The sequence below is a fragment of the Leuciscus leuciscus genome, assembly GCF_965113295.1.
Source record: "Leuciscus leuciscus genome assembly, chromosome: 17".
Lineage (NCBI taxonomy): Eukaryota > Metazoa > Chordata > Actinopteri > Cypriniformes > Leuciscidae > Leuciscus > Leuciscus leuciscus.
The window spans coordinates 2,548,230-2,573,229 of record NC_138741.1 but is presented as its reverse complement, the minus strand read 5'-3'; the positions used below and the strand labels follow the sequence as shown (position 1 = coordinate 2,573,229).

Sequence of the window (25,000 nt, the reverse complement as noted above, 5' to 3'; positions counted from 1 at the left end):
CTCGACACCCTTGCCTCATTATTATACGCGGTTCTATGAATATGCAAATGAGCCCCGCCTCCACTCACTCACTAAACATATAAACAACATTAAATGCTTGATTTTCACCACAGGGGGACTTTAAATAAAAAAAATACTTGCATTGCATTAATGAGAATTATCATTAATAAATGAAAATGACACATATTTAAAATCTGTTCATGCATTACAATTATGTCACAATTCCATAAACACATTGATTTCTTTATGCACATTTTTTTTTCTTTATGCAAAATAGAATTTTGAGATATTTTGGGGACGTTTTGATGCATAAAGCCATTTTAAGATCAGATATGGTGGTAAAACCAGATTTAAAAAAAAATAAGCAGGCCAAGACAAGCATAGACTCATAAGTGAGAGAGAGCATGTGGATTCTCTTATACCCCCCGTGACTCAGAACATGTGCATAATCAATGCTGGGAAAATCATTCAGTGTCAGGCGAAAGAAAGCCCAGAACGAGCACCTTGGAAGAAGAGGATGGCGTGTTTAAAGGGGCCTTTTCTTTCTTTCTTTGCGGTCTCAACCATTCCTGATCGAGACTAAAGCATAACGGGTCGAGGTTTGCTTTCCATGTGGCCGCTCACACGAGAGGGGGTGAAGCAGAGGTCACGGCGCACTCGAACCCGCTTGCGTGCGACGGTAATCACGCAGGTATCGGGGTAACTTGAGCCGCAGACGCTTGTTAGTGCAGAGCAGAGCCAGTTGTGCCGTCAGCGGGTCATTAGGGGCGTGCAGGACTGAAGGGCCCCTGATTGCTCTGGAGGCCCCGAGTGTGGGATAACAGGACCCCCACGTTTACATGCAGGAACGCAGGAGGGGATCGTTAGCGGGAACAGCTTTCGTGAGAGCTAATGCAGGAAACGTGTTCGTTAGCAGGATATAGAGGCGTGCTTTAGCTAGAATCCTGCTTAAAGGGCATGATGTGTGTGTGTGTGTGGACATTCATATTATTATTCATTTTTATGTTTGGAGGATATGGAGTGAAGATGTACCATTTTTTCTGCTATTTATATTTTTACATGTAGATTTTTGTAATTTTATGGAAAACACGAAAACAATAAATAAATAATGAATTAAACATTTTTTAATTGTCTAGGTATATATGTTAATTGATTGTAATCATTATTAGGAATTTTATGTATATCTTAATTATTTTGGTGGTAATAGGTAACATTTTTTTTATATTTTATAAAAATTTAATTATTTTCCACAGCTCATGTATGTATATATATATTAATGATGTGGAAAATAAAACAATAAATAAATGGTTAATTAAACTTCTATCAAGTGTACATGTTAATTTGTTATTAATATTATTTTTAATGTATATTTTAATTATTTATTTTGGTGGGGTAAAATTAGTTTTTTTTGTAAAATAACAAAACAATTAATAAATAGTACATCAAACTTTTTTTTTATTATCCATGTATGTTGAAAATAATAAAACAATAAATCAAAAGTAAAAAAAAAATTGTCTATGTGTATATTAATTTATTATTATTAACAATTTTAATATATATTTGAATGCCTTATTTTGGTGGAAAAGGATAATGTGGGCTAATTTTTTTTCCTATTATATAATATTTTTACTGCTTTGTAAAAGAATAAAACAATAAATAAATAGTACATCAAACTATTTTTAATTGTCTATGTATATGTTAATTTATTATTCATATTTTGTATAGATATTTAAATTTATTTTGGGCGGAAAGGGGTAATGTGGGGTAAAAATGTAATATGTTTCCAATGGCATTAGGCTTTGTATTTTTTTTAATGCTTTGGCAAATATTAATACAATAAATAAATACTTTTTATGCATTGTGTAGACCCTCGCTAACATGAAGCTAAACGTCTCGTTCAGAAATCATGAGCGTTGAACAACCTCATTAACATATGACCACCCTCATTTACATGTCATTACTTATTCAGTATTAAGCAGCTTGAGGTGAACTATGAAGCCCCTTTCACACAGCGCTTTGAACCCGGCAAATTGCCGGCAAATTGCCAGAGCGCCTTCTGTGTGAACGCAAACTCGACCCGGGATTTAAGCCGGGATCGATGCCGGGTCGGGACCTAGTAACATTGCCGTGTTCAGTCCCGGAACGCGCGCTGTGTGAACAAAAGCCGTAACAATGCCGTGTCGTAGTGATGACGCTGAAGCCGGGCTCGTTCTCCAGCTGTGAAACGGTATGTAATGCGCAAGTTTATGATCGAATCAGAGAAACAAATGCACAGGCGTGGTTTCTCGAGAGAGAGATCGCAGCTCATAAGCAAACTTAAGACGCTGCTGAGATTACAAGTCACATCGATGTCACGTGTCTTTACGGCATTTTTACGGGTTGTGTGTGAACGCACTCTCTGATTCCGGAAAATCACTGGCAGTGTGAATGACCAAAATCAAACGAACCCGGGTCAAATCCCGGGTCACTTTATCCGTGTATTTTCCGGAATCTCTGTGTGAAAGGGGCTTGACTGTGTGTAGAAGTTAATCAGCCGTAACAGAGACCATTTATATAGGAATCTTAGCAAAAAAAGAGCGAAAATGAAACCTAAATGATCAGTTTTTGGTGTAAGAAACTCAAGTTCAACTCAAGGTCTTTTATAGGTCTTGTATAGGTCTTGTATAGGTCTTGTATAGGTCTTTTATAGGTCTTGTATAGGTCTTTTATAGGTCTTGTATAGGTCTTGTATAGGTCTTGTATAGGTCTTTTATAGGTCTTGTATAGGTCTTTTATAGGTCTTGTATAGGTCTTTTATAGGTCTTGTATAGGTCTTTTATAGGTCTTGTATAGGTCTTGTATAGGTCTTGTATAGGTCTTGTATAGGTCTTGTATAGGTCTTTTATAGGTCTTGTATAGGTCTTGTATAGGTCTTGTATAGGTCTTTTATAGGTCTTGTATAGGTCTTTTATAGGTCTTGTATAGGTCTTGTATAGGTCTTGTATAGGTCTTGTATAGGTCTTTTATAGGTCTTGTATAGGTCTTTTATAGGTCTTGTATAGGTCTTGTATAGGTCTTTTATAGGTCTTGTATAGGTCTTTTATAGGTCTTGTATAGGTCTTGTATAGGTCTTGTATAGGTCTTGTATAGGTCTTTTATAGGTCTTGTATAGGTCTTGTATAGGTCTTTTATAGGTCTTGTATAGGTCTTGTATAGGTCTTGTATAGGTCTTGTATAGGTCTTTTATAGGTCTTGTATAGGTCTTGTATAGGTCTTTTATAGGTCTTGTATAGGTCTTTTATAGGTCTTGTATAGGTCTTTTATAGGTCTTGTATAGGTCTTGTATAGGTCTTTTATAGGTCTTTTATAGGTCTTTTATAGGTCTTGTATAGGTCTTGTATAGGTCTTGTATAGGTCTTTTATAGGTCTTTTATAGGTCTTGTATAGGTCTTGTATAGGTCTTGTATAGGCCTTTTATAGGTCTTGTATAGGTCTTTTATAGGTCTTTTATAGGTCTTGTATAGGTCTTGTATAGGTTCTTCAAGGATGTTTAGTGGTGTGTTTGAATAGATGTGAGAGCTTTGACTCTGAATGATTGTGTTTTCTTCTTCTTGTGCAGCGGAGCTCTTCCACCAGTTGTCTCAGGCTCTGGAAGTGTTGACAGACGCCGCCGCCAAGGTGAGAATCACCTCCAATCGCTACCAAATCTCCCCATATGTGTCGAAAAACACAACTGTGCATTTACAGTCACGTCAGATCAGTGTATTCTTGAGTCCTCTGCCCACGGTGTGGTTCGTGTAGGCCAAGAGATCTCCTCTGCTGTCATCACAACTCCATAAATGTCCATAGATTTACACAAGTAACTAAAATAATTAAAATTGAAATAAGTTTTAGAATTTCAGAAGTTTTAAAATCCCCCTGTAATCAATAATTGTATCTCTTAAAAACTCATCTTTGGTCACCAAAATGACATATCTAAGCATTTTTTCCTTGAAAGAAATGTTGTCATGCCTCAAAATATCTTGAATATAACTCGACACCCTTGCCTCATTTAGTATGCACGGTTCTATGAATATGCAAATGAGCCCCACCTCCACTCACTCACTCAGCTCAGAGATCCACTGGTTGACGATCACACGTTGATCTGATTGGTTACAAGGTAGTTTGTGACGTCAGAAACACCAGCGATTTCAAAGCGTGTGTTTGAGACTGTCTTTGGTTCACTGCAGTTTTAAGGAGGAAATACTCAGCAATGCTGTCGACTTATGAACTTACACATGGTTTGTCGTATTAAAAACACCACATACACACATAAACAACATTAAACGTTTGATTTTTCACCACAGGGGGACTTTAAGAGCTTAATGTTCCTCATGGTTTCCTCTTTTTTTAACCAATGAATTTACGACTCTTTTAGTATTTCATGATTTACTGGATAAGGTTTTTTAAAAATATTTTTTACTCACAATTTCTACCTGATAAAATATTTTAGAGAGTGGCATAACTAGAAAAATGTCTGTTCATATTTTTTTTTTAATATGTACATTTATTTAATACATTTTACAAGGATGTAAAAATTGACAATTTTGCAATTATATATTTCTTTTTTTTAGGCTTTGGAAAATATAAAAATTACAGAATAAAAACGCTCATGGCATTTTAAGATTTGATTGATTTCCATGACTTTTCCAGGTCTAACGTCCAGAAATCGCACTTTTAAAATGTCCTGAGGAATCCCACAAATAATTTTGATCTTTTTTTGCTTATTTGATCTATTTCAACATTTATTATGTTCATCTGATCATTCTTTCGTTTGTCTTTCCTTCAGGCTGCTTACGACAAGATCCGCACTGCTAAGAAACAAGCCGAGGAGAGAAACCGAAAGCTGGATGACAAGAGGAAGAAGATTAAACTCGGTCAGCTGCTCCTCCTCACTTCTTCTGCTCTTCTGTTACTCTGGCTTTAAGCAGACTGTCAGCGTAATACATGCTGAAGGACATTTGCTTGTGTTTTGTAGATTTGGAGGCACGTGAACGACATGCAGACACTGTGAAAACAGAAGAGGTTAAAATCACCCGCACATTAGAAGAGGAGGTGAGGGCTTGCATTGATGACTGGATATATGTGTGTGTGTGTGTGTGTCAACTCAACAAATTACTTTTTTTTTTAGCAGTAAGACTCCTAGATTAGTGACTATGTGCTTGGAAACACTAATATCTACATTTACATTCATGCATTTTATCCAGACGCTTTTATCCAGAACGACTTATATTGCATTTAGGGTTTATAGATTTTTATCTAATATTAAAACGTTTATAGATAATTTATCTTAATATCTGAAACCACGTTCAAACGATAACGCCTCACCTTTCTATGGGAACTTTCTTCTCTCAATTCTTTTTTCCCCACAATTCTGACTTTTTTATCGAAATTCTGAGATTTTTCTCGCAAATTGACAGGCGAACGGACCAATCATAATCCGGCATCCACCGAATCCACCATTTTTGTCCGGCAAAGCCGTCAGGAGAGTTCGTAGATTAACGTTGGAGGATTTGAACGTGAGAAACGGAGTGTACTGACGTCCTTCCGCGGTTAAAACAACATTCCTTCTGATGTTCATTCATGTTTATTTGATGCTATAAATGAACTAGAAGGAAGAGATGAGCGGCTTTAACTGAGCGATCTGTCACGACCAAATTTGAAAGTTGAGATTGTTTCATATCAAAAGTACCCTGGTGTGTCCTGTCTCAGTGTGTTGTCAGTGTCCTCTCTGCTCCACGATGTGTGTTTCACTGCATGAGAACATGGTGTGTGTGAGAGAGGCGTGGCTTGTCGGACATAGCAACAGTAACTAAAGGGGGCGGGGCTTTGCAAACGGTAAATTCTGACTTTATCACAATTCTGAGTTTAAATCTCGAAATTCTGAGTTTAAATCTCGCAATTCTGAGTTTTTTCCCGCAATTCAGATTTTTTCCTTACAATTCTGATTTTAAATCTAGCAAGTTTAAGTAACCCAATTCTGACTTTTCCCTCAGAATTCTAACTTTTTTCTCACAATTTGACTTTTTTCTCACAATTCTGACTTTTTTATTTGCAATTCTGACTTTTTTAAAATCAGAATCTGACTTTTTTTCCGCAATTCTGACTTTTCTCTCTCAGTTCTGTTCAAATCTCACAATTCTGACTTTTTTTCTTGCAATTCTGAGTTTAAATCTCACAATTCTGACTTTTAACTTAGAATTCTGACTTTATTTCTCACAATTTAGATTTTCTTTCTTGCAATTGTGAGTTTTATATCTCTTTTTTTTTTTTTATGGCAGAACTAATCTTCCATACCTTTCCGTCCTGAAACTGCACACGTACACCAGTGGTTTGATTGGTTTTTATTAGTGAACAGCCAATAGGTGTCAGTGTTTGACACGTGGAGTCTGAGTGACGGGTTACTGCAGGTCAGTGTGTGTATGAATCGCTCCAGGAGTATTGTTTTGTTAATCTAGGAATGTGTGTGTGTGGTTGCGTGTTCGTCTGTTGTAGATCGCCCGTCTGAGGGAGGAGGGTTCACGAGAACTACAGGAGCAGCAGAGACTCATACGAGAGCAGATCCAGAGAGAGGCAAACACAAACACAGGTGCTTAAACACACACATTCATGCACTGGGCAGATGCTTCTATCCTAAGAGACTTACATTGCACTGAAAGCATATCAAATATATTAAATATCAAGTTAAGTTATTCAATTCCAATTGAATGATAGATAGTAAATGATGACAGAATGATAATTTTTGGGTGAACTAAATTGCAAATCCAGAAACAAACTAATTTTCATTTATTGTTTCCTCAATACTCCAAGAATCTTGTTTATGTGCATTTAAAGGTTGTAATCCTCTAGTAAAGCGTTTCAGTCTGATCTGTAGAGTCTGAGCACTTCATGTGTGCATCGGAGAGAGAGGAAGATAATGAGATCGACCGAGATTGATTTTTTTATTACCGATACCAATTATTTGCATGTTTATGTGCCCGGTATATGGAACCGATATATATTTATTGTTTTATTTCTGTTTTTGACAATTATAACAACAGTACTGAACTGAACAAAGTTGTTCATTAACACTTTTTAAGAACTGTAATGCCGTCAATTTCACTTATTCACTGCATTCAAACAAAACACACTTTAAAATCAATAAATTGAGTCTGAAAGTGGGCGAAAATAATATATATAGTGCACTGTCACTGAATCTTTGATCAGGTAAACAAACAGGTAACGAATATAGGATGTAAAAATCATTCTAACAAATGGAAAAAAGCATAAACCAAAAGCATTCTCAAGATGACGGCGTTTATCGGTGATTCCGATATAATGAAACCGATACACGTTTATGGGAAAATGCTTAAATATCGGGGGAAAATATCGGTTTAACCGATTATCGGACGATCTCTATATGTAATATAATATAACAGAATAATGGTTAACATTCAAATATCATTCCGAATAATACGAGCTAGAATATTGAGAAAATACAAATTCCTAGCAGCAAATATTAATCCAAACATCCGTGCGTGCCACCGGCTACTACAACAGGTTTATACTGAGAAGTCTCCCTGTTGGTCAATCATTTTATCCCTTAAAACTCACCAAAATGACATATTTAAATGTTTTTTCCTTGGAAAAAAATTCTTCATGCCCTAAAATAGCTTGAATGTAACTCGACACCCTCGCCTCATTTAGTATGCGTGGTTCTATGAATATGCAAATGAGCCCCGCCTCCACTCACTCACTCAGCTCAGAGATCCACTGGTTGACGATCACACGTTGATCTGATTGGTTACAAGGTAGTTTGTGACGTCAGAAACACCAGCGATTTCAGAAAAGGAGAAAATACTCAGCAATGCTGTCGACTTATGAATTTACACATGGTTTGTCTTAAAGCGTATTAATAACACCACATAGACACATAAACACCATTAAAAGCTGGATCTTCACCACAGGGGGACTTTAATGTCTCTATAATATTAGGACATGGAGATGAATGCATCTGTTCTGCACCTGAACATCTCACGTCAATAAGTGCTGATGGGTAAATCACCGTGGATAGAAAAGACACCGTCCATCACTGAGGGTCAATGAAAGTGTTGATGAAACGCAGGCACACAGTGTGAGAAAGATATAGAGAACACTGGAAGCAATGGTTGTGTGTGAGTGATGTCAGCACAGCGTTTGCACGCTAGTGAGGCTCTCGGAGGGAAGGAGACGGGACAGGAGCCTGTGAATGTGTGTCTGTCTGATAGATGATTGAATGAGAGCATGAGAATCAAACTCGTATTTATTTCTGTGTTTGTTCTTCACAGACTCTTCAACAGGACACCAGGGCAGCAAACATGTGACTCCTAAACTGAAGGTAATGTTCGTGCAGTGAAGTGATAGACTTGCGGAAGAAACCACATTGAAAAATAAACAAATTAATAAATTGAACATAGAGCAGAATTTGATAGTTCTGCCTTTGTGCTTTACGATTAACACTAGAGCAACTGTGTAGCAATGCAGTAAAAACACTTGGTCACAGTTAGGGCTGTCAAGCTATTACAAATTTTTATCTAATTAATTACATGCCGATTAATTAATCGCACATCAATTTTGGCAAAAAAAATCAAAATAATAATAATTCCCCGCAAAAGATAATTTAAAGTTAAATGAGAAAAGCATCAAATAGACGTTACAAGAAAGATTCTATTTGATTCAACATAACATTTATTACACATAAACCTTTAGGCTACAACAGCCATGATTATTTCTTTTTCCGAAGCTGCATCTGACTTGATATTTAGATATATTTACAGATCAAAACAGGTTAGTTACCGACATTCTTCAAAATATCTTCTATTATGTTCCGCAAAAGAAAGAAAGTCTGAAACAACACGAAGGTGAGTAAATGTAAATAAACAAAATGATTAAATGATACCCTAAATAAGAAACTAAAGCTGCCAGTAGGTGGCGTAAATAAATGAGTAAGTCATTGAATCATTCGTTCATTCGATTTGTTCAAATGGCTGAATCATTAAGGAATGAAGTAAATGACTCTTTATGAACGAGTCATTGAATCATTCGTTCATTCGATTTGTTCAGACTGTTGAATCATTCAGGAATGAAGTAAATTACTCTTTATGAAGGAGTCATTGAATCATTGGTTCACCTGATTGATTCGCTTAAAACGAGGATTCCTTCAGAGACGAAACACCGCTGTGTGTTGCTCAGAGACGCACAACAGTTCTGCTCAGGCTTTATAGGTAATATTTTCTTTGGAAAAATTTAGCAAAAACAGACCATATTGTGTCTAAAATATAACTGAATATTAACTTCTTATTTATTGAACTGGTGTATAAAATCAATATCACATTTGCACTCGTGCGATTCGGGACAAAAACAGCACTCGTGTGATATTGCGTAACTATATCATATGATATAAATATGAAACAAAAACTCTTTATCATTTTTATCCCTGATATCTTGAAGTTTAGTGCCATTATAACTGGATTCTACAGGCTTCATCACGCAGTCCTGCTTCATGTTCATCACCGATCAACTTTATGAAATGTAAGATGAACATTACATCTAGGTTGAAGGTTAAAATCATTTTAACGCATTATTTTTCTATAGAAAACTAATTAAATTAACGTGTTAAATCGACAGCCCTGCTCACAATGTTTCATGCAATAATCAGTCCAACCCTTTGGATGTAAAATATTTGCATATAGCCCCTCCTGAGATTTTAAGTTAATATTTTAGTATTAATATTGTTTAATATTACGCTGGTACATTTTGTTTTATTATTCATTTTTATTTATATTAGAATTTTTTTAATGAGTATCAAGTGTTTTATTTGAACTGTTTTATTTAGTTTGTACTTTACATTTATTTATTTTTATTTTAAAAATGTTGTTTTATTTTATTGTTTATTGTTTTTATAATTTAATTAATTGTTCGCTACCAGTTCACTGGGGTTTGCGAACCCTTTTTGAGAAACCCAGTACTCGTACATCATGTGCGCGCTCGTAAACCAGTGACTTGATGAACTTTAGGATACAGATGAGCTGAAATTAGTTCTCTCGCAATGATTTAAACGTTCTCCAGCTTTCTAATGGACATCACTCGAACTCGATGACCCATGATTCTCATTAATGCTCGTTCACCCTGTCATCATGTCTGTTCCTGTCCTCCAGTGTCGTCGTATCATCTGGAGAATATCTAACTTTGTAAAACAAACAGGACTGTATTTCCTTTGGAAACCGTTCAGTTTTCTTTATTAAAGGACGAAGCTAACATTAGCTAATGTGTTTATGTATTTAATCTCATTATTGTGTCCGGCCCTGGTCCAAACATCCCATCCTCCGGTGAATTACCTTCATGTTTGTGTGCTCTCTCAGGGAAAATAAACACTGGAGTTGAATTAGAAGAAACTCCGGCTGATGTACGGTTGCGTTACGTGATATTTGGCATGAACCCGGTTTCTAAATAGTTTTCCCAGCAGTGTCTGATAGTCCCGCTGCGTTTCAGACGTATTCCTGCACGTATATTTTTCTTTCGTACTGATTCGGTTTGACTTCCTGAGAGGAGCCGTCTGATTAAACGAGTTCAGGCCCTTTAAAACAAATTAGTCTTGCTCTTTCAATGGAGCGCTCCATTAATTAAAGCAGATTCCTCCACCGGTGCTGGCGTTCGGGTCCTCTATTAGACAGATGATTGATATTGTGTTGCAGTTCTGATGTGATTGGAACATTGTGAGCACATGGTTTTAGTGCAGCATCTGAAAATAAAAATCAATACTGAATATGAGGCGTAAAGAGAGATATATACACAAATATATTTTTATTTTATGTTTGGGTTTTTTAAAGGAATCTCTTCTGTTCACAGAGGCTTGATTTATTGTAAAATGCAGTGAAATATTATTACAATTTAAAATGGCTGCTTTCTATGTGAATATATTTTAGTGTAGTTTATTCTTGTGATCAAAGATTCATAAATTCATAAATCATAAATTCCACAGAAATATGAAGCAGCACAACTGTTTTAAACACTGATAATAATCATAATAATTGATCAAAAGTAACAGTTAAGACATTTACTTACAACTTTTAGAACTTTCTATTCATCAAAGAATCCTGAAATCCTGAAGTGGTTTCTACAAAAATATGAACATTTATAATAATGATAAATGTTTCTTGAGCATCAAATCATCATATTAGAATGATTTGTGAAGGATCATGTGACACTGAAGACTGGAGTAATGATGCTGAAAATTCAGCTTTGATCACAGGAATAAATTACACTTTACTGTATATTCACATAGAAAACAGATGATTTACATTGTAATAATATTTCACAATATTACTGTATTTTTTATCAAAGAAATGCAGCTTTGGTGAGCAGAAGAGACTTTTAAACGGTAATATTTACATAGTTATAATTTTCAGTGTCACATTATTTGTAATGACAGTTATGCTCATGTTTCTGGGCATTTTACAATCAGCATAAAATGAAATGTTAAATTTGAAATAATGTATCATTATTTATTTGCTACATTATGCACGTTTTTTTTCATGTTACAGCAATGAGAATTGACGGGATAAAATGTGTTTAATTCCAAGTAACATCACAATAGACTAGAGAATGTAGTGTCCTATGTCATTTTTAAAGAAAGTGTTGCTTTGATGGTAATTTTCTCTGTGTTTTTCTCCTGTCCTCAGTTGAAGTGGAAGTGTAAAAAAGACGATGCCAGTAACGCCGGCTATTCTCACGAATGTCTTCAAAACCTCTTTCAGAAGGTGAGGAGTCTGTTTAACTGGTGTTTAGGAGAATTGTTTTAATTGTTTTTGAATGGCGAGTGCTGAACTGGGTTAAAAACAACCCAAGGGCTGGGTAAATATAGGACAGAACACATGTTGGGTTCATTTTGTCCAGCAAATTGGGTTATTTATTAACCCAGCATAATGGGTTGATTTAACACAGCATAGTTGATTCATTTTTACTATAATTCTAGCATCTTCTTTTTTTTCACTTCATGCGTGAATTTATGTCTACGGATTAACTTAATTAATTTTTTTTTACTTTTAAACTTTTTTTTTAAATACTCGATACAACCACTGGCTTGCATGATGATTCCTTTATTTTCAAACAGATTTTACAGTATAGTATATTTTATATCATTTTTAATACAAATTGTGAACATTTAAGCTCGTTTAACAAATATTAGAAGTAAAAATGAAACATTTAGAAGTAATTCAAGTGTAATCGACCAGTCATCCTAGTGGATGCTGCACACTGGTGGTGGTTGAGGAGAGATCCCCTGATATAATTGTAAAGCGCTTTGGGTGTACAGTAGAACATATGAAAGCGCAATATAAATGCCTCATCATTCATTCATTCAACTTCTAACTTCAGACCGCCGTCCTGCGTTTCACTCATAGCCGAAAGATGCGACGACAGTCTCCATAACCTGTCCATAAGAAGACATGCACCATTTTGACGGAGCTGCACTGCTAACCCAAGATCTGGGTTACACTTAGAAAACTACCCAAACACTGGGTTGTTACGTCTGACCCAAGATCTGGGTTACACTAGAAAACTACCCAAACACTGGGTTGTTACGTCTGACCCAAGATCTGGGTTACACAAAAACTACTCAAACACTGGGTTGTTACGTCTGACCCAGGATCTGGGTTACACAAAAACAACTCAAACACTGGGTTGTTACGTCTGACCCAGGATCTGGGTTACACAAAAACTACTCAAACACTGGGTTGTTACGTCTGACCCAGGATCTGGGTTACACAAAAACTACTCAAACACTGGGTTGTTACGTCTGACCCAAGATCTGGGTAACACAAAAACTACTCAAACACTGGGTTGTTACGTCTGACCCAGGATCTGGGTTACACAAAAACTACCCAAACACTGGGTTGTGACGTCTGACCCAGGATCTGGGTTACACAAAAACTACTGAAACACTGGGTTGTTACGTCTGACCCAGGATCTGGGTAACACAAAAACTACCCAAACACTGGGTTGTTATGTCTGACCCAGGATCTGGGTAACACAAAAACTACCCAAACACTGGGTTGTTACGTCTGAACCAGGATCTGGGTTACACAAAAACTACTCAAACACTGGGTTGTTACATCTGACCCAAGATCTGGATTACACAAAAACTACCCAAACACTGGGTTGTTACATCTGACCCAGGATCTGGGTTACACAAAAACTACCCAAACACTGGGTTGTTACGTCTGACCCAGGATCTGGGTTACACAAAAACTACCCAAATGCTGAAAAAATTACCCAAAACGCTCAACCCAGGATTTGGGTTGAAAAAATAAGCCAAGATTCTTTAGAGTGTGTAGTGTGTAGTTTGTAGTTTGAGTGTGTAGTTTTCTGTTGGTTAGTTTTAATCGGATTATCAGAATCCGTTGTTTTGAAGGTGAGGGTTAGGGTTAGGGTTAGAGTTGCTTGTGAGAAAGTGAGCTTGTGTGTGTGTGAATGAGTAGTTTTCTGCTGGTAATGAGCAGGTCTGCTGTCCAGCGCCGCAGGTTTCAGGTCTGCATGACATCAGCCATTAAAAAGCTTTTATTTCCCCCCCGTGTGTGAGCAATATTAAGTTTTATAGCTGTGCGAAACGCCGAAGGCAATGCAGTTCACATGCCACCGTTACGACCCGGCTTCACGGACACGTTTAGTGCCGCCAGGGGACTCGAGGAAATGTGCTCTTCACATGCAACAACACCACGAAAACACTGCCACTCCCGCGTGTGTGTGTGTGTGTGTGTGTGTGTGTGTGTGTGTGTGTTCATGACGTCAGGCTTCGTGTTTGATTCAATTGTCCCTCTACACGCACCTCTTCATGGGTCGGGCATCAGCATAAACTGCTCGTGAAAGAGTGAAGGTGGAGGTTACGAAACGACCCCAGCGAGAGAGATCGATGTGTGTTTTGGACTCTGCGAACGGGTCAAGCCCTCTTTGGAAACGTATATGAATTAGCCTTCCATTGGGACGCTCTGCTTTGTCACTGTTGGCGAGATTTCCCGGTTCTGAATGTCAAATACATTCTTTTCCCAGGCCTTTCAGGGACGCCAGAGTCTCAGAAACATCTTCCCGTACTGATGCTCATGTCTTTATGAGAGGGTGAAACTCATGAAACCTGTCAATATATCCAATCAGAAGAAAGAAATGAGAAATTGTTTTATGTAAAGTAACATCTGGGATGTTTTTTTTTTTTTTTTTTGCATGAGTTTAACTGTCATGAACGTGACAATGCAATAAATCCTTTAAAAAGGTCCTAAAATATACTTTATTTTACATAAAAATGTATTTATTTTAATTATTTTGTGGTTAAAATATTTTTGTTAACATTTTGTCATCATATTTAACCACAAAATTGAAAGAAAGATCTTTAATGTAAAATAGTGTCTATTTAAGCCCTTTTTTAAATAGAATTTATTACATGAGCTTTACTGTCGTGAAAATTGGACAATACAATAAATTCTAAAAATAGACTTTATTTTTCTAAATAAATCATAATTTCCCATTTTGATTTTGTAATTAAATTGTGGTTATAGATTTTGTGATCATATTTGAACGAAATAAGCTCCTAAAATAAGCTTTATTTTACTTAAACCTTAATTTCTTCTTACTTTTTATTATTTTCTGGTTAAATAATTGCAGTTAAATTTTGTGATCATATTTAACTACAACATAAAAAGAAAGAAGTATAAAAAGATGTTTTATATAAAAATAACATCTATTAGGACTTAAATTAAGGTAAACTGTCATGAAATTATGACAATGTAATAAATCCTAAAAATAGACTTTATTTTACAAAATAAATCATCATTTTCTAGTTAAATTATGGTTATATATTTTGTAATCATATTTGAACACAAAATCAAAAGAAAGAAGTAAGAAATTATGATGTTTTCTAAAGAATAAATTTTTTTAGGATTTAGTTCATGAGCTTTAACTGTCATAAATTCTTTAAAAAATAAAAATAAAATCAAAAAATATATTTTGTGGTTACATTTTGTGATCATATTTAACAACAAAATCCAAAGAAAGAAGTAAAAAAGGATGCTTTATCTAAAATAACATTTATTTAGGAACTGAATAGACATAAAACTGTCATGAAAATCTGACAATGTAATCCTTAAAATACCTTAATATCTTAATGATACCAAAATAGGCTTCAATTTCATTTATCATAATAAATTCTGTGCTGTTTTCTTTTGATTTTGAGGTGAAATTGGCATGTTTTCATGGGATTCGCTCCAGAAAGTGTCATGTTTTAGAGGAATCAAGCAGTTGAATCAATTTAGTCCTTCCTAGGGTCAAAGGTCAAATATTGGCTCATGCTCAAAATTTACTCCCAGAATTCCTGATTTGATATCGGGACCATTTCTCATGCTCTGAACAGAAATAGAGAGCGCCCTGGTGATTTATGACAGACGTTTATAAGGATAGAAGACTTTGTTTGCACTAAAAATAGTCAAATCCTTCTCACGGTTTTTATTTTCTTCTCCCCTCCTTTCTGCCCAAATCTAAAACAGAGTTTTTACCCATTTTCAGTGGTTATTATTGTGTTCTAATGATATTTGCATTGCAGTATGGAGACGTCTTGAACATCCTGATATCCAGTAAGAAGAAGGGCAGTGCTGTGGTTGAGTTTGCATCAGTAAAAGCAGCTGTGAGTATTTTTCATCTGTATAAAATCTCCAAATACACAACAGTATGAAAACAAAACAGTATTTCTTTTTTTATTAGGGATTAATAAAAAGGGATTTATAAAAACAGCCCAAAATGAAAGGAAAATAATCCATTTTATATTATTATTATTATTATTTTGCCTTTTTGCGTTGGGACATTATTTTCTGGACAATTAAACACATTTTCACCAAATTCAAATAATGTTTTTTTAACCTTTTACTTTTTACTCACATTCTTTGTCTTTATGCAAAATATAATTTCTATGTGACCTGGACATTATTGACAGTTTACATAAGATTCATCCAATTGAATATATGTTATTATAATTTTTTACCCATTTGTATAATAATTTTGAACCTCAGATTTTTTTTTATTGATTTATTTATTTTGTTGATTTATTTGATTTAGTCCTGGGCAAAGATTAATCGCATCCAAAATAAAAGTTTGTGTTTGCATAATATATGTGTGTGTACTGTGTATAATTATTTTGTATATATAAATACACACATATGCATGTATTTATTTAAGAAATATTTGCATGTATATACTGTATATGTATTTATACATAATTTATATTATATATAAATATAAATAATTTATATATAAATTTAAAAAAAATCTTAAATATATACATGCATATGTGTGTATTTATATATACAAAATAATGATACACAGTACACACACATATATTATGCAAACACAAACTTTTATTTTGGATGCGATTAATCGCGATTAATCTTTGCCAACAACAACATAAATAAATAAATAGAAATCATTTCTAAATTTAGAATTAAAATTCTAAAAACATTCTTTTAAAAAATTCTTTAAAAAATAAATAAAAAGAAGCATTCATGATTTATTTACATTTATTAAGATACAAACAGGGTGGAAAAAACTAAATAAATAAAATAAATAGAAGTAAAAAATAGGACAAAACAGAGGTAATGATGAAAATAAAAATGGAAAATATAAATAATCAATTAGTACATGAAAATAAAGCAGATTTTTATATATTTTGAATGTATATTTTGTATATATTATAATTCTAAACATTTTTAGTATCCATGATTTATTTACAATTTATTATGATACATACAGGGTGGAATATATATATATTATTATTATTATTATTGATTTTGTTTATATTATAAATACATTTATTATCAAATTAGTGTAAATGATATTGTTCGCCTTAAATTAGTTTTTGCAAGTATATCGTGACAGTTCTGATGCTTTTTGAGCACAGGAAACCATATTTAATATAAAGCAGAACCTGTTATTGTTCTGAGATTCGACCCTGTTGTTGTTGCTGGTCTGCGGTTCCCGGTTCCCGCTCGGAAAACACGGCCTTTGTGTCTCCTGAGGCTCGTTCGAGTTCAGCACACACACATTCAGTCATTTATTATAGAAAACTGTGTATTATGCAGCGTTTTGTACTATAACAAAATGTATAAAACGGTTATTTCCAATCCTTGATTGTGATTGGTCAATATGACCGCTTCACCCAACGGTTCTATGTATCACTACACAACACCCCTAGCAACCACTCTTAGCAACGTAAACACATGTTTGATCTCATTGATATTGTTCATTGAAGCTATAGTAGAGTATTGTGAGAGATCGAGTGAGCAAGTGCTCCTGCGTTTACAGTAGATAGAGCATTTTCCTTCAGGTCAGTCCTATATTCATTATAAAAAAATCCAATAATTATAATAATATGATTCAATAATATGTAAATAGTCATATGTCATTTGCGTCTTCCTTCTCCGTGATCACAAGTTTCAGTCCTTTAATATAAAAGTCTCCCCTACTGACGACTCACTCATAAAGAGTCTCCGCCGCCATCTACTGGTGAAATAATGTATGTAACTTCTGTTGCTGTTTACAGTCAGGGACTATTTTCTCCAGCGGAAGGAAGGCTTTTAGTGATTTTACTTCATGAAAGTTGCATAGATACATATTTTTTGCCTTTAATATTTGTATTGTGTGGTGACCGTTTTATAAAAGCATTAATGTACTCGAGGCTAGAGCTGTATCGGGAGTAAGTCGTGCCTAACAACGCCCTTCAGCCGGGACTTATTCACCATACAGCACAGCCTCTCCTACCTTAATGCTTACATGTTCTCCAGCATCTTTGTTTTTAATGACATGTCCATCTTTTATGTGCCCTCGATCAGGACCTGGCCATTAAAAACGAGATCGGCCTGACGGGAAACCCACTGAAAATCACATGGCTGGAGGGACAGTCTGCCCCGACGACACACACCGACTCCTCAGACGGGGTTTATAGCGCTGCACAGGTACACTCTTACTTATGACACAAGTTTAACAGTAAGTCTAGTCAAGTCACCTTCATTTATACTGCGCTTTTAACTATAGGCTATAGACTGTTTCAAAGCAGCTTTACAGTGATAGTTTTGGCTTTACAGCAGCTCTAGAATAAAGTTATTGTTTAGCTAAAGTTAGTTTTTGATTGATTTACAGTGTACAGTAAACCTCACCAGTGTCTAGTTGCAATTTTACATTACTTAAAGTAAACCAGTGAACACATTTCCCCCAAATTCTTATTATTGCGATACTTGGATCTTTTACATTTTGGTCTCAATTTTCTCAGTGGTGGTTTTCATCACATTTTCATCTAAATGTGATCATTATCTTTTGATTTTGGGCTGAAATGTGACATGGACATTCTTGACTGATTACATAAGTTTCACCCTAATAAATATATATTATTATAATTCATTTACAGTTGTTTTATGATGCATACATGCGGGAAAACAGTGATAGCAACACAATCAAAGTCACTGTCCACTCTCACATGTGCATGAGAATCAGCATCTCAACCCGCACGCAAACTTACCTTTAATTGGAAAGTAACGAGTGTGTAAACGTGGGCATTGTGCTTCTGTGCGTGAGCGTTTGTCTTCGTGTAAAGTTTAACAAAACTATAATGTTACCGCAGCGTTCCAGATGATTCCTATGGCTTTGGCATTCAATCTAAATAACATATTTCATCTATCCGTCAGAGGGAAGTATGTAAACATATAGGTTTTGCCTGTGCAAACACATGCTGGTGAGGCTCCTGAATAATGCCTCAGTGGGTTTGTTTGAGTTGGAGCACACGCACGCGAGCCGCTCTCTGGACCCCCAGCGCGAGTCTCATTAAGATCTGACCCTCAGACGCAGAGGCGTGTGTAATGTGTGTCTGGCACGAGATCCTGCGCAAACACACCAAAACAAGGGTTCCTGATCACAGCCTCTCTTCCAGACTCTCCTGCACATTTAAAGGGGACATATCATGCAAATCTGACTTTTTCCTTTTATAATGCCATTGTATAATGCCCTTTTCACAAGATGTCAAATAAGTCTCTGATGTCCCCAGAGTGTGTGTGTGAAGTTTTAGCTCAAAATACCCCACAGATATTTTTATATAGCATGTTAAAATTGTCACTTTTTGAGGGTGAGCAAAAACGCACCGTTTTGTGTCTGTTCCTTTAAATGCAAATGAGCTGCTGCTCCCGGCACAGGGGGCGGAGCTTCAACAGCTTGTGTCCTGAAAACTTTTAGCCTTTAATGTTCAAACCGGAGTCGGACAGTGATAGAGAGATTTAAGAAGTGACAACATGTAGACAACATTTCTGAATGGTTAATTGATTAATTTATGAGTAGTTATCTTCTAGTCATTGATTAGCATATTCTGTCTTGATAATCTATAAACCGAGTTCCCGGGGGCGGGGTTTATGTAAATTTTAGGGTTTGTGATGTCACTAATCGGGAGTAATGTGGTGTAGTCTCTACCAGCCGTTTGTTGTAGTTCTTAAAAAGCGATTTCTTTAAAAACAAATATCTCCCTTTGCTCTGAACTTTGAGCGTTGTAACTTTGCAGATGTTGTTTATGCTCAAACAGCAACATTACACACTAACTAAAGTTAGAAAATTCAAATCATGATCAACCACCCCTTTTAAGCCTTTCTCTGCAAGCATTTAAAAAAATAAGCCGATCAGATTTCGCTCTCCTTCTGATGTAGGAAGAGGATCTTATTATAATATTACCGGCCTGTTCTGAGTGTTTCTGAGTGAGTTTAGCATGTTGTAAGGTGGTTGCTAAGGTGTTCTGAGTGAGTTTAGCATGTTGTAAGGTGGTTGCTAAGGTAATCTTGGGTTGCTAGGTGGTTGCTAAGGTAAAATCAGGTTGCTAGGTGGTTTCTTATATTGTGTAGAATCGTGAGACTTCAGTGTTATCACTACCTGGTTGTGTAAAATTGTGTTGATAAATGAAAAACAATAGTGTTACCATACTATATTGAACCTATATTACCATATTGTTCTTGATATAGTTTATTTGGAAGGGGATCTAAAAATACTTAAAGAATCGGATTCCAATCCTTGTGAATTAGTGTTTTTCCTGCTGGCTTTTCTCAAACAGGTCTTTTAAAGGGTCTTAAACCTCTCTAATCCAATCTAATCCAGCAACAAATGTGCTCCAGGCCTCCAGCTACATGAGTAGAGTAGCGATGAAAGCCACTGATAAGGAGTCGGATGGAAAATGAGTCCGGTGTCCTGGATGTGGGATGCAGGTTTGAGGAGAGTTTGACTGATGTGAAAGGCAAATGTTCGTATATTTTCTTGCATCTCATGCTGGGTACACACCAAAAGATAATCGGGCTGATTTTGGGCCGATTTCTCCCCTTCCGACAATCCTAGCTATGTCCCGATTATCTTGATGGTTTAACAGATTATTTTATCAGATTTTCCCTTGGTGTGAGGTGTGTTAAGAGTGTCCGAACCTGCTCGGAAGAACGTCGGAGCCGCTCCGATCGCGAATCGTAAATATTAAACATGTTTAATATTTACGATCAGAAATCCTGATGTGTGGGGGGAACCCCGAGGACAAACACGCGCACGCTCTGGAGATTATCACGTGAAACGAAACAATATCCAATCAGAAAGCGAGATGATGGAAGACACGGTCATTCTCACACACACACACACACACACACACTTGCAGGAAGCTTAATGTTAAGATTTAGTATTCATAAGTGTAAATTTCGAGGAAACAAGCCTTTGTTTTTCATTTTAAGAGCAGAAAATGTACAATACCTAAACACAATATTGGGTTTGAAAAATAAGAAAGCTGCAAAGTGCGTTTCAATCTGTAAACATTTTCAAATTTTTGTTTAACTTTTAAGTTTGTCACTGTTTATGTATATGTCTTTTTATGTTTGTTTATCAGCTTTACTCTTTGTACCCCCCTGACTGTAATTGTATAATTCTTAAAATCAATAAAAAAAAAAAGCTGAGTGTTAAGGGTTCAGTGAGGTTCTATAGACTAGACTAGAGGGATTAAATAACTTTTTCTGAAGAGACAATAAATCCAATAAAGAATAAATAAAGACAATAAAGAATGAATATATTTCTGTATAAAAGGTTATATATAATGGTAGGTACAATGGTTTTTTCACGTGAATTTTCTGTGAAAATCATTCCAAACACTATCGCAATTTCTTCCTGCATATCGTCCGTCATGCTTATTCTGAAGTGTCACGATATTTTGCGAGATTTCCTGTGTTCATAGTCGAGACTCTGGTTGAAAATCTGTTTGTGTGTGGTGTGCTGTCTTTGTCACATCATGGCACACCACACACTATAGGAGCAAAACCCTTAAATCTAGGATTTTTTGTCCTCATGTTTGTGGTCTGTCACATTTTGAAAATCTTATAAGATGTAAAAAATCTTTTGGTGTGTACCCAGCATCAGTTTAATGTTCACAAGAACACGACTGTTCAAAGGTTTAAGCTCAGTGAGATTTTGTATTTTGAAAGAAATTAATAATTTTATTCAGCAAGGACCCATTAAATGGATCAAAAGTGACAGTAGGGGTGTGAGATATATAGACTATGATAATATCGGGATTGTTGTTTTAGCGATGTGTGATTTGATAGTATATCCCTCACGTTACACAAACACACATCTAGAGAGCGCAGGCATACACTACATCATAAAGTAGACTAGTGTGTGATTTACTCTATTAAAATGTGTTTATAACTGCCTCAATATTCAAGATAAGGGGCAAAAAGACCTCTATGTCAGTTAGTTAATTAATATCACATGAATAGTGCTGTTTTTTTCTCCAAATATCATCATGATTACAAATGTGATATTGATTTAATACAACAGTTCAATAACTAAGAAGTTAATATTAAGTAGTTATATATTAAGACTTACATTTTAGACGGTTTTGGCTGTTTTTGCTCTATTTCACCAACGAAAATGGTTTCAATCAAAACCACAGGACTGTTTTGCGTCTGTGAGTGACACACACTGGTGTTTCAATACTGAATAAACGAATCGGTTGAAGGAATGATTCAATGACTCACTCATTAAGAATCAGTCGTTTAAATGAATCGGTTGAATCTCAATGACTCGCTCATTAACAGTGACTTGCTGGTTTTAAGTTTCACATTTATTCTTTTCACATCACATATTTTCATTTACTTTTTAAAATCAAAAATCTATAGTCAATGTTTTATGTTTAAAACATCAAAACTTTATAAAGGTAAAAATGCCCATAAAAGGTAAAAATCAATTTAAACTCATTGGAAAAGATCATTTCTGTCACTGCAGTGAGCTGAACCGCACAGAATATGAAGAATATCATAAACTTCAGGAGTCAGCTATCAAGGTACAGACACAATAAACCACTGAGCAAAATATTGTATAAATATTGTTTTTGATAAAATCCCAGAAAATATTGAGAGATCTTCTTTTTTTCTTTTTTTTTGGCAGTAAAAGACATTTATATTGCTAAAAAAAATCAATTTTAAACAAATGCTGTTCTTTTGAACTTTCTATTCCTCAAATAATGTTTAAATAAACTGTTTAAACATTGATAATAATCATAAATGTTTCTTGAGCATCAAATCATCATATTAGAATGATTTGTGAAGGATCGTGTGACACTGAAGACTGGAGTAATGATGCTGAACATTCAGCTTTGATCACAGGAATAAATTACACTTTATTATATATTCTCATATTTTAAATTGTAATAGTATTTCACTGTTTTTTTCTGTATTATTTGATCAAATGGTGAGCAAAAGAGAATTTTTTCCAAAATCTGACTGACATCAAACATTTGAACACTGGTGTGACTCATTAGTTGTTTGAGTTTGTGACTTGTACTTTCATATATATATATATATATATATATATAGCCATTAGCAGTCCTGAAATGAAACACTTTAAACAAGTCGTTCTGAAATCTCTTGCCATGTGAAGTGTGATGTAGTGAGCCGTCATTAGAGATTCTCAGCACACCATAGTTAATCCGTCTGGCTGTTGTTCAGCTCTTGCATTAATGCCCCAGGTTCCTCGTTTAGGGCGGATCATGGTCCACATTCTGGGGTTTTAACAGAATAATGTGAATGTTATTATGACAACGGACACTGAGTGCTGATTGCTTCATCGGGCCGCACATTAGAGGTCGTGTCACTGGAGGTCTGAGGTGTGTTTCCCGTACAACGCCGTAACTCTCTGCTTCACTACTATAGTGCGATCATCACTGAAGACATCAACTCAATAATCACGACTGTTTCCCGAAAGCATATTGTCACAAATTGGTCGTTCAAACCACGTTGTTTAATGATGTCGCGAACTTGGTGGAGTAATAACTTCTTTTAATGAGTCATTTGAGATCGAATTGATACTAGACTTTTTGCTAAATTATGTACATGTCATCTGAGGACTATTTCTCATTTTTCTCAGTTATTTTGCTTTATTTCCAGATTCAATCATAGACTCGTTCTTACACACTAGAGCACGTTCTTACACACTAGAGCACGTTCTTACACACTAGAGCTCGTTCTTACACACTAGAGCTCGCACTACACACTAGAGCTCGCACTACACACTAGAGCTCGTTCTTACACACTAGAGCTCGTTCTTACACACTAGAGCTCGCACTACACACTAGAGCTCGCACTACACACTAGAGCTCGTTCTTACACACTAGAGCTCGTTCTTACACACTAGAGCTCGCACTACACACTAGAGCTCGCACTACACACTAGAGCTCGCACTACACACTAGAGCTCGTTCTTACACACTAGAGCTCGCACTACACACTAGAGCTCGTTCTTACACACTAGAGCCCTCGTTCTTACACACTAGAGCTCGTTCTTACACACTAGAGCTCGCACTACACACTAGAGCTCGTTCTTACACACTAGAGCCCTCGTTCTTACACACTAGAGCTCGCACTACACACTAGAGCTCGCACTACACACTAGAGCTCGTTGTTACACACTAGAGCTCGCACTACACACTAGAGCTCGTTCTTACACACTAGAGCTCGTTCTTACACACTAGAGCTCGCACTACACACTAGAGCTCGCACTACACACTAGAGCTCGTTCTTACACACTAGAGCTCGTTCTTACACACTAGAGCTCGCACTACACACTAGAGCTCGCACTACACACTAGAGCTCGCACTACACACTAGAGCTCGTTCTTACACACTAGAGCTCGCACTACACACTAGAGCTCGTTCTTACACACTAGAGCCCTCGTTCTTACACACTAGAGCTCGTTCTTACACACTAGAGCTCGCACTACACACTAGAGCTCGTTCTTACACACTAGAGCTCGTTCTTACACACTAGAGCACGTTCTTACACACTAGAGCTCGCACTACACACTAGAGCTCGTTCTTACACACTAGAGCTCGCACTACACACTAGAGCTCGCACTACACACTAGAGCTCGCACTACACACTAGAGCTCGCACTACACACTAGAGCTCGTTCTTACACACTAGAGCTCGTTCTTACACACTAGAGCTCGCACTACACACTAGAGCTCGTTCTTACACACTAGAGCTCGCACTACACACTAGAGCTCGCACTACACACTAGAGCTCGCACTACACACTAGAGCTCGTTCTTACACACTAGAGCACGTTCTTACACACTAGAGCTCGCACTACACACTAGAGCTCGCACTACACACTAGAGCTCGCACTACACACTAGAGCTCGTTCTTACACACTAGAGCTCGTTCTTACACACTAGAGCTCGCACTACACACTAGAGCTCGCACTACACACTAGAGCTCGCACTACACACTAGAGCTCGTTCTCACACACTAGAGCTCGTTCTTACACACTAGAGCTCGCACTACACACTAGAGCTCGTTCTTACACACTAGAGCTCGCACTACACACTAGAGCTCGTTCTTACACACTAGAGCACGTTCTTACACACTAGAGCTCGTTCTTA

General features: G+C 36.2%; 1 protein-coding gene across 1 annotated transcript in view; it reads left to right on the top strand.

Annotated features, from left to right (window-relative positions):
- dnajc17 (DnaJ (Hsp40) homolog, subfamily C, member 17) overlaps nucleotides 1-25,000 on the top strand; it is a 72,247-nt gene that overhangs the window by 15,752 nt on the left and 31,495 nt on the right. Inside the window, exons 3-10 of the mRNA XM_082143875.1 lie at nucleotides 3,599-3,657; nucleotides 4,808-4,895; nucleotides 4,997-5,073; nucleotides 6,514-6,607; nucleotides 8,325-8,374; nucleotides 11,718-11,795; nucleotides 15,623-15,703; nucleotides 17,901-18,023. Of these exons, the coding sequence (XP_082000001.1) occupies nucleotides 3,599-3,657; nucleotides 4,808-4,895; nucleotides 4,997-5,073; nucleotides 6,514-6,607; nucleotides 8,325-8,374; nucleotides 11,718-11,795; nucleotides 15,623-15,703; nucleotides 17,901-18,023 (650 nt within the window). The remainder of the gene's footprint in view (nucleotides 1-3,598; nucleotides 3,658-4,807; nucleotides 4,896-4,996; nucleotides 5,074-6,513; nucleotides 6,608-8,324; nucleotides 8,375-11,717; nucleotides 11,796-15,622; nucleotides 15,704-17,900; nucleotides 18,024-25,000) is intronic.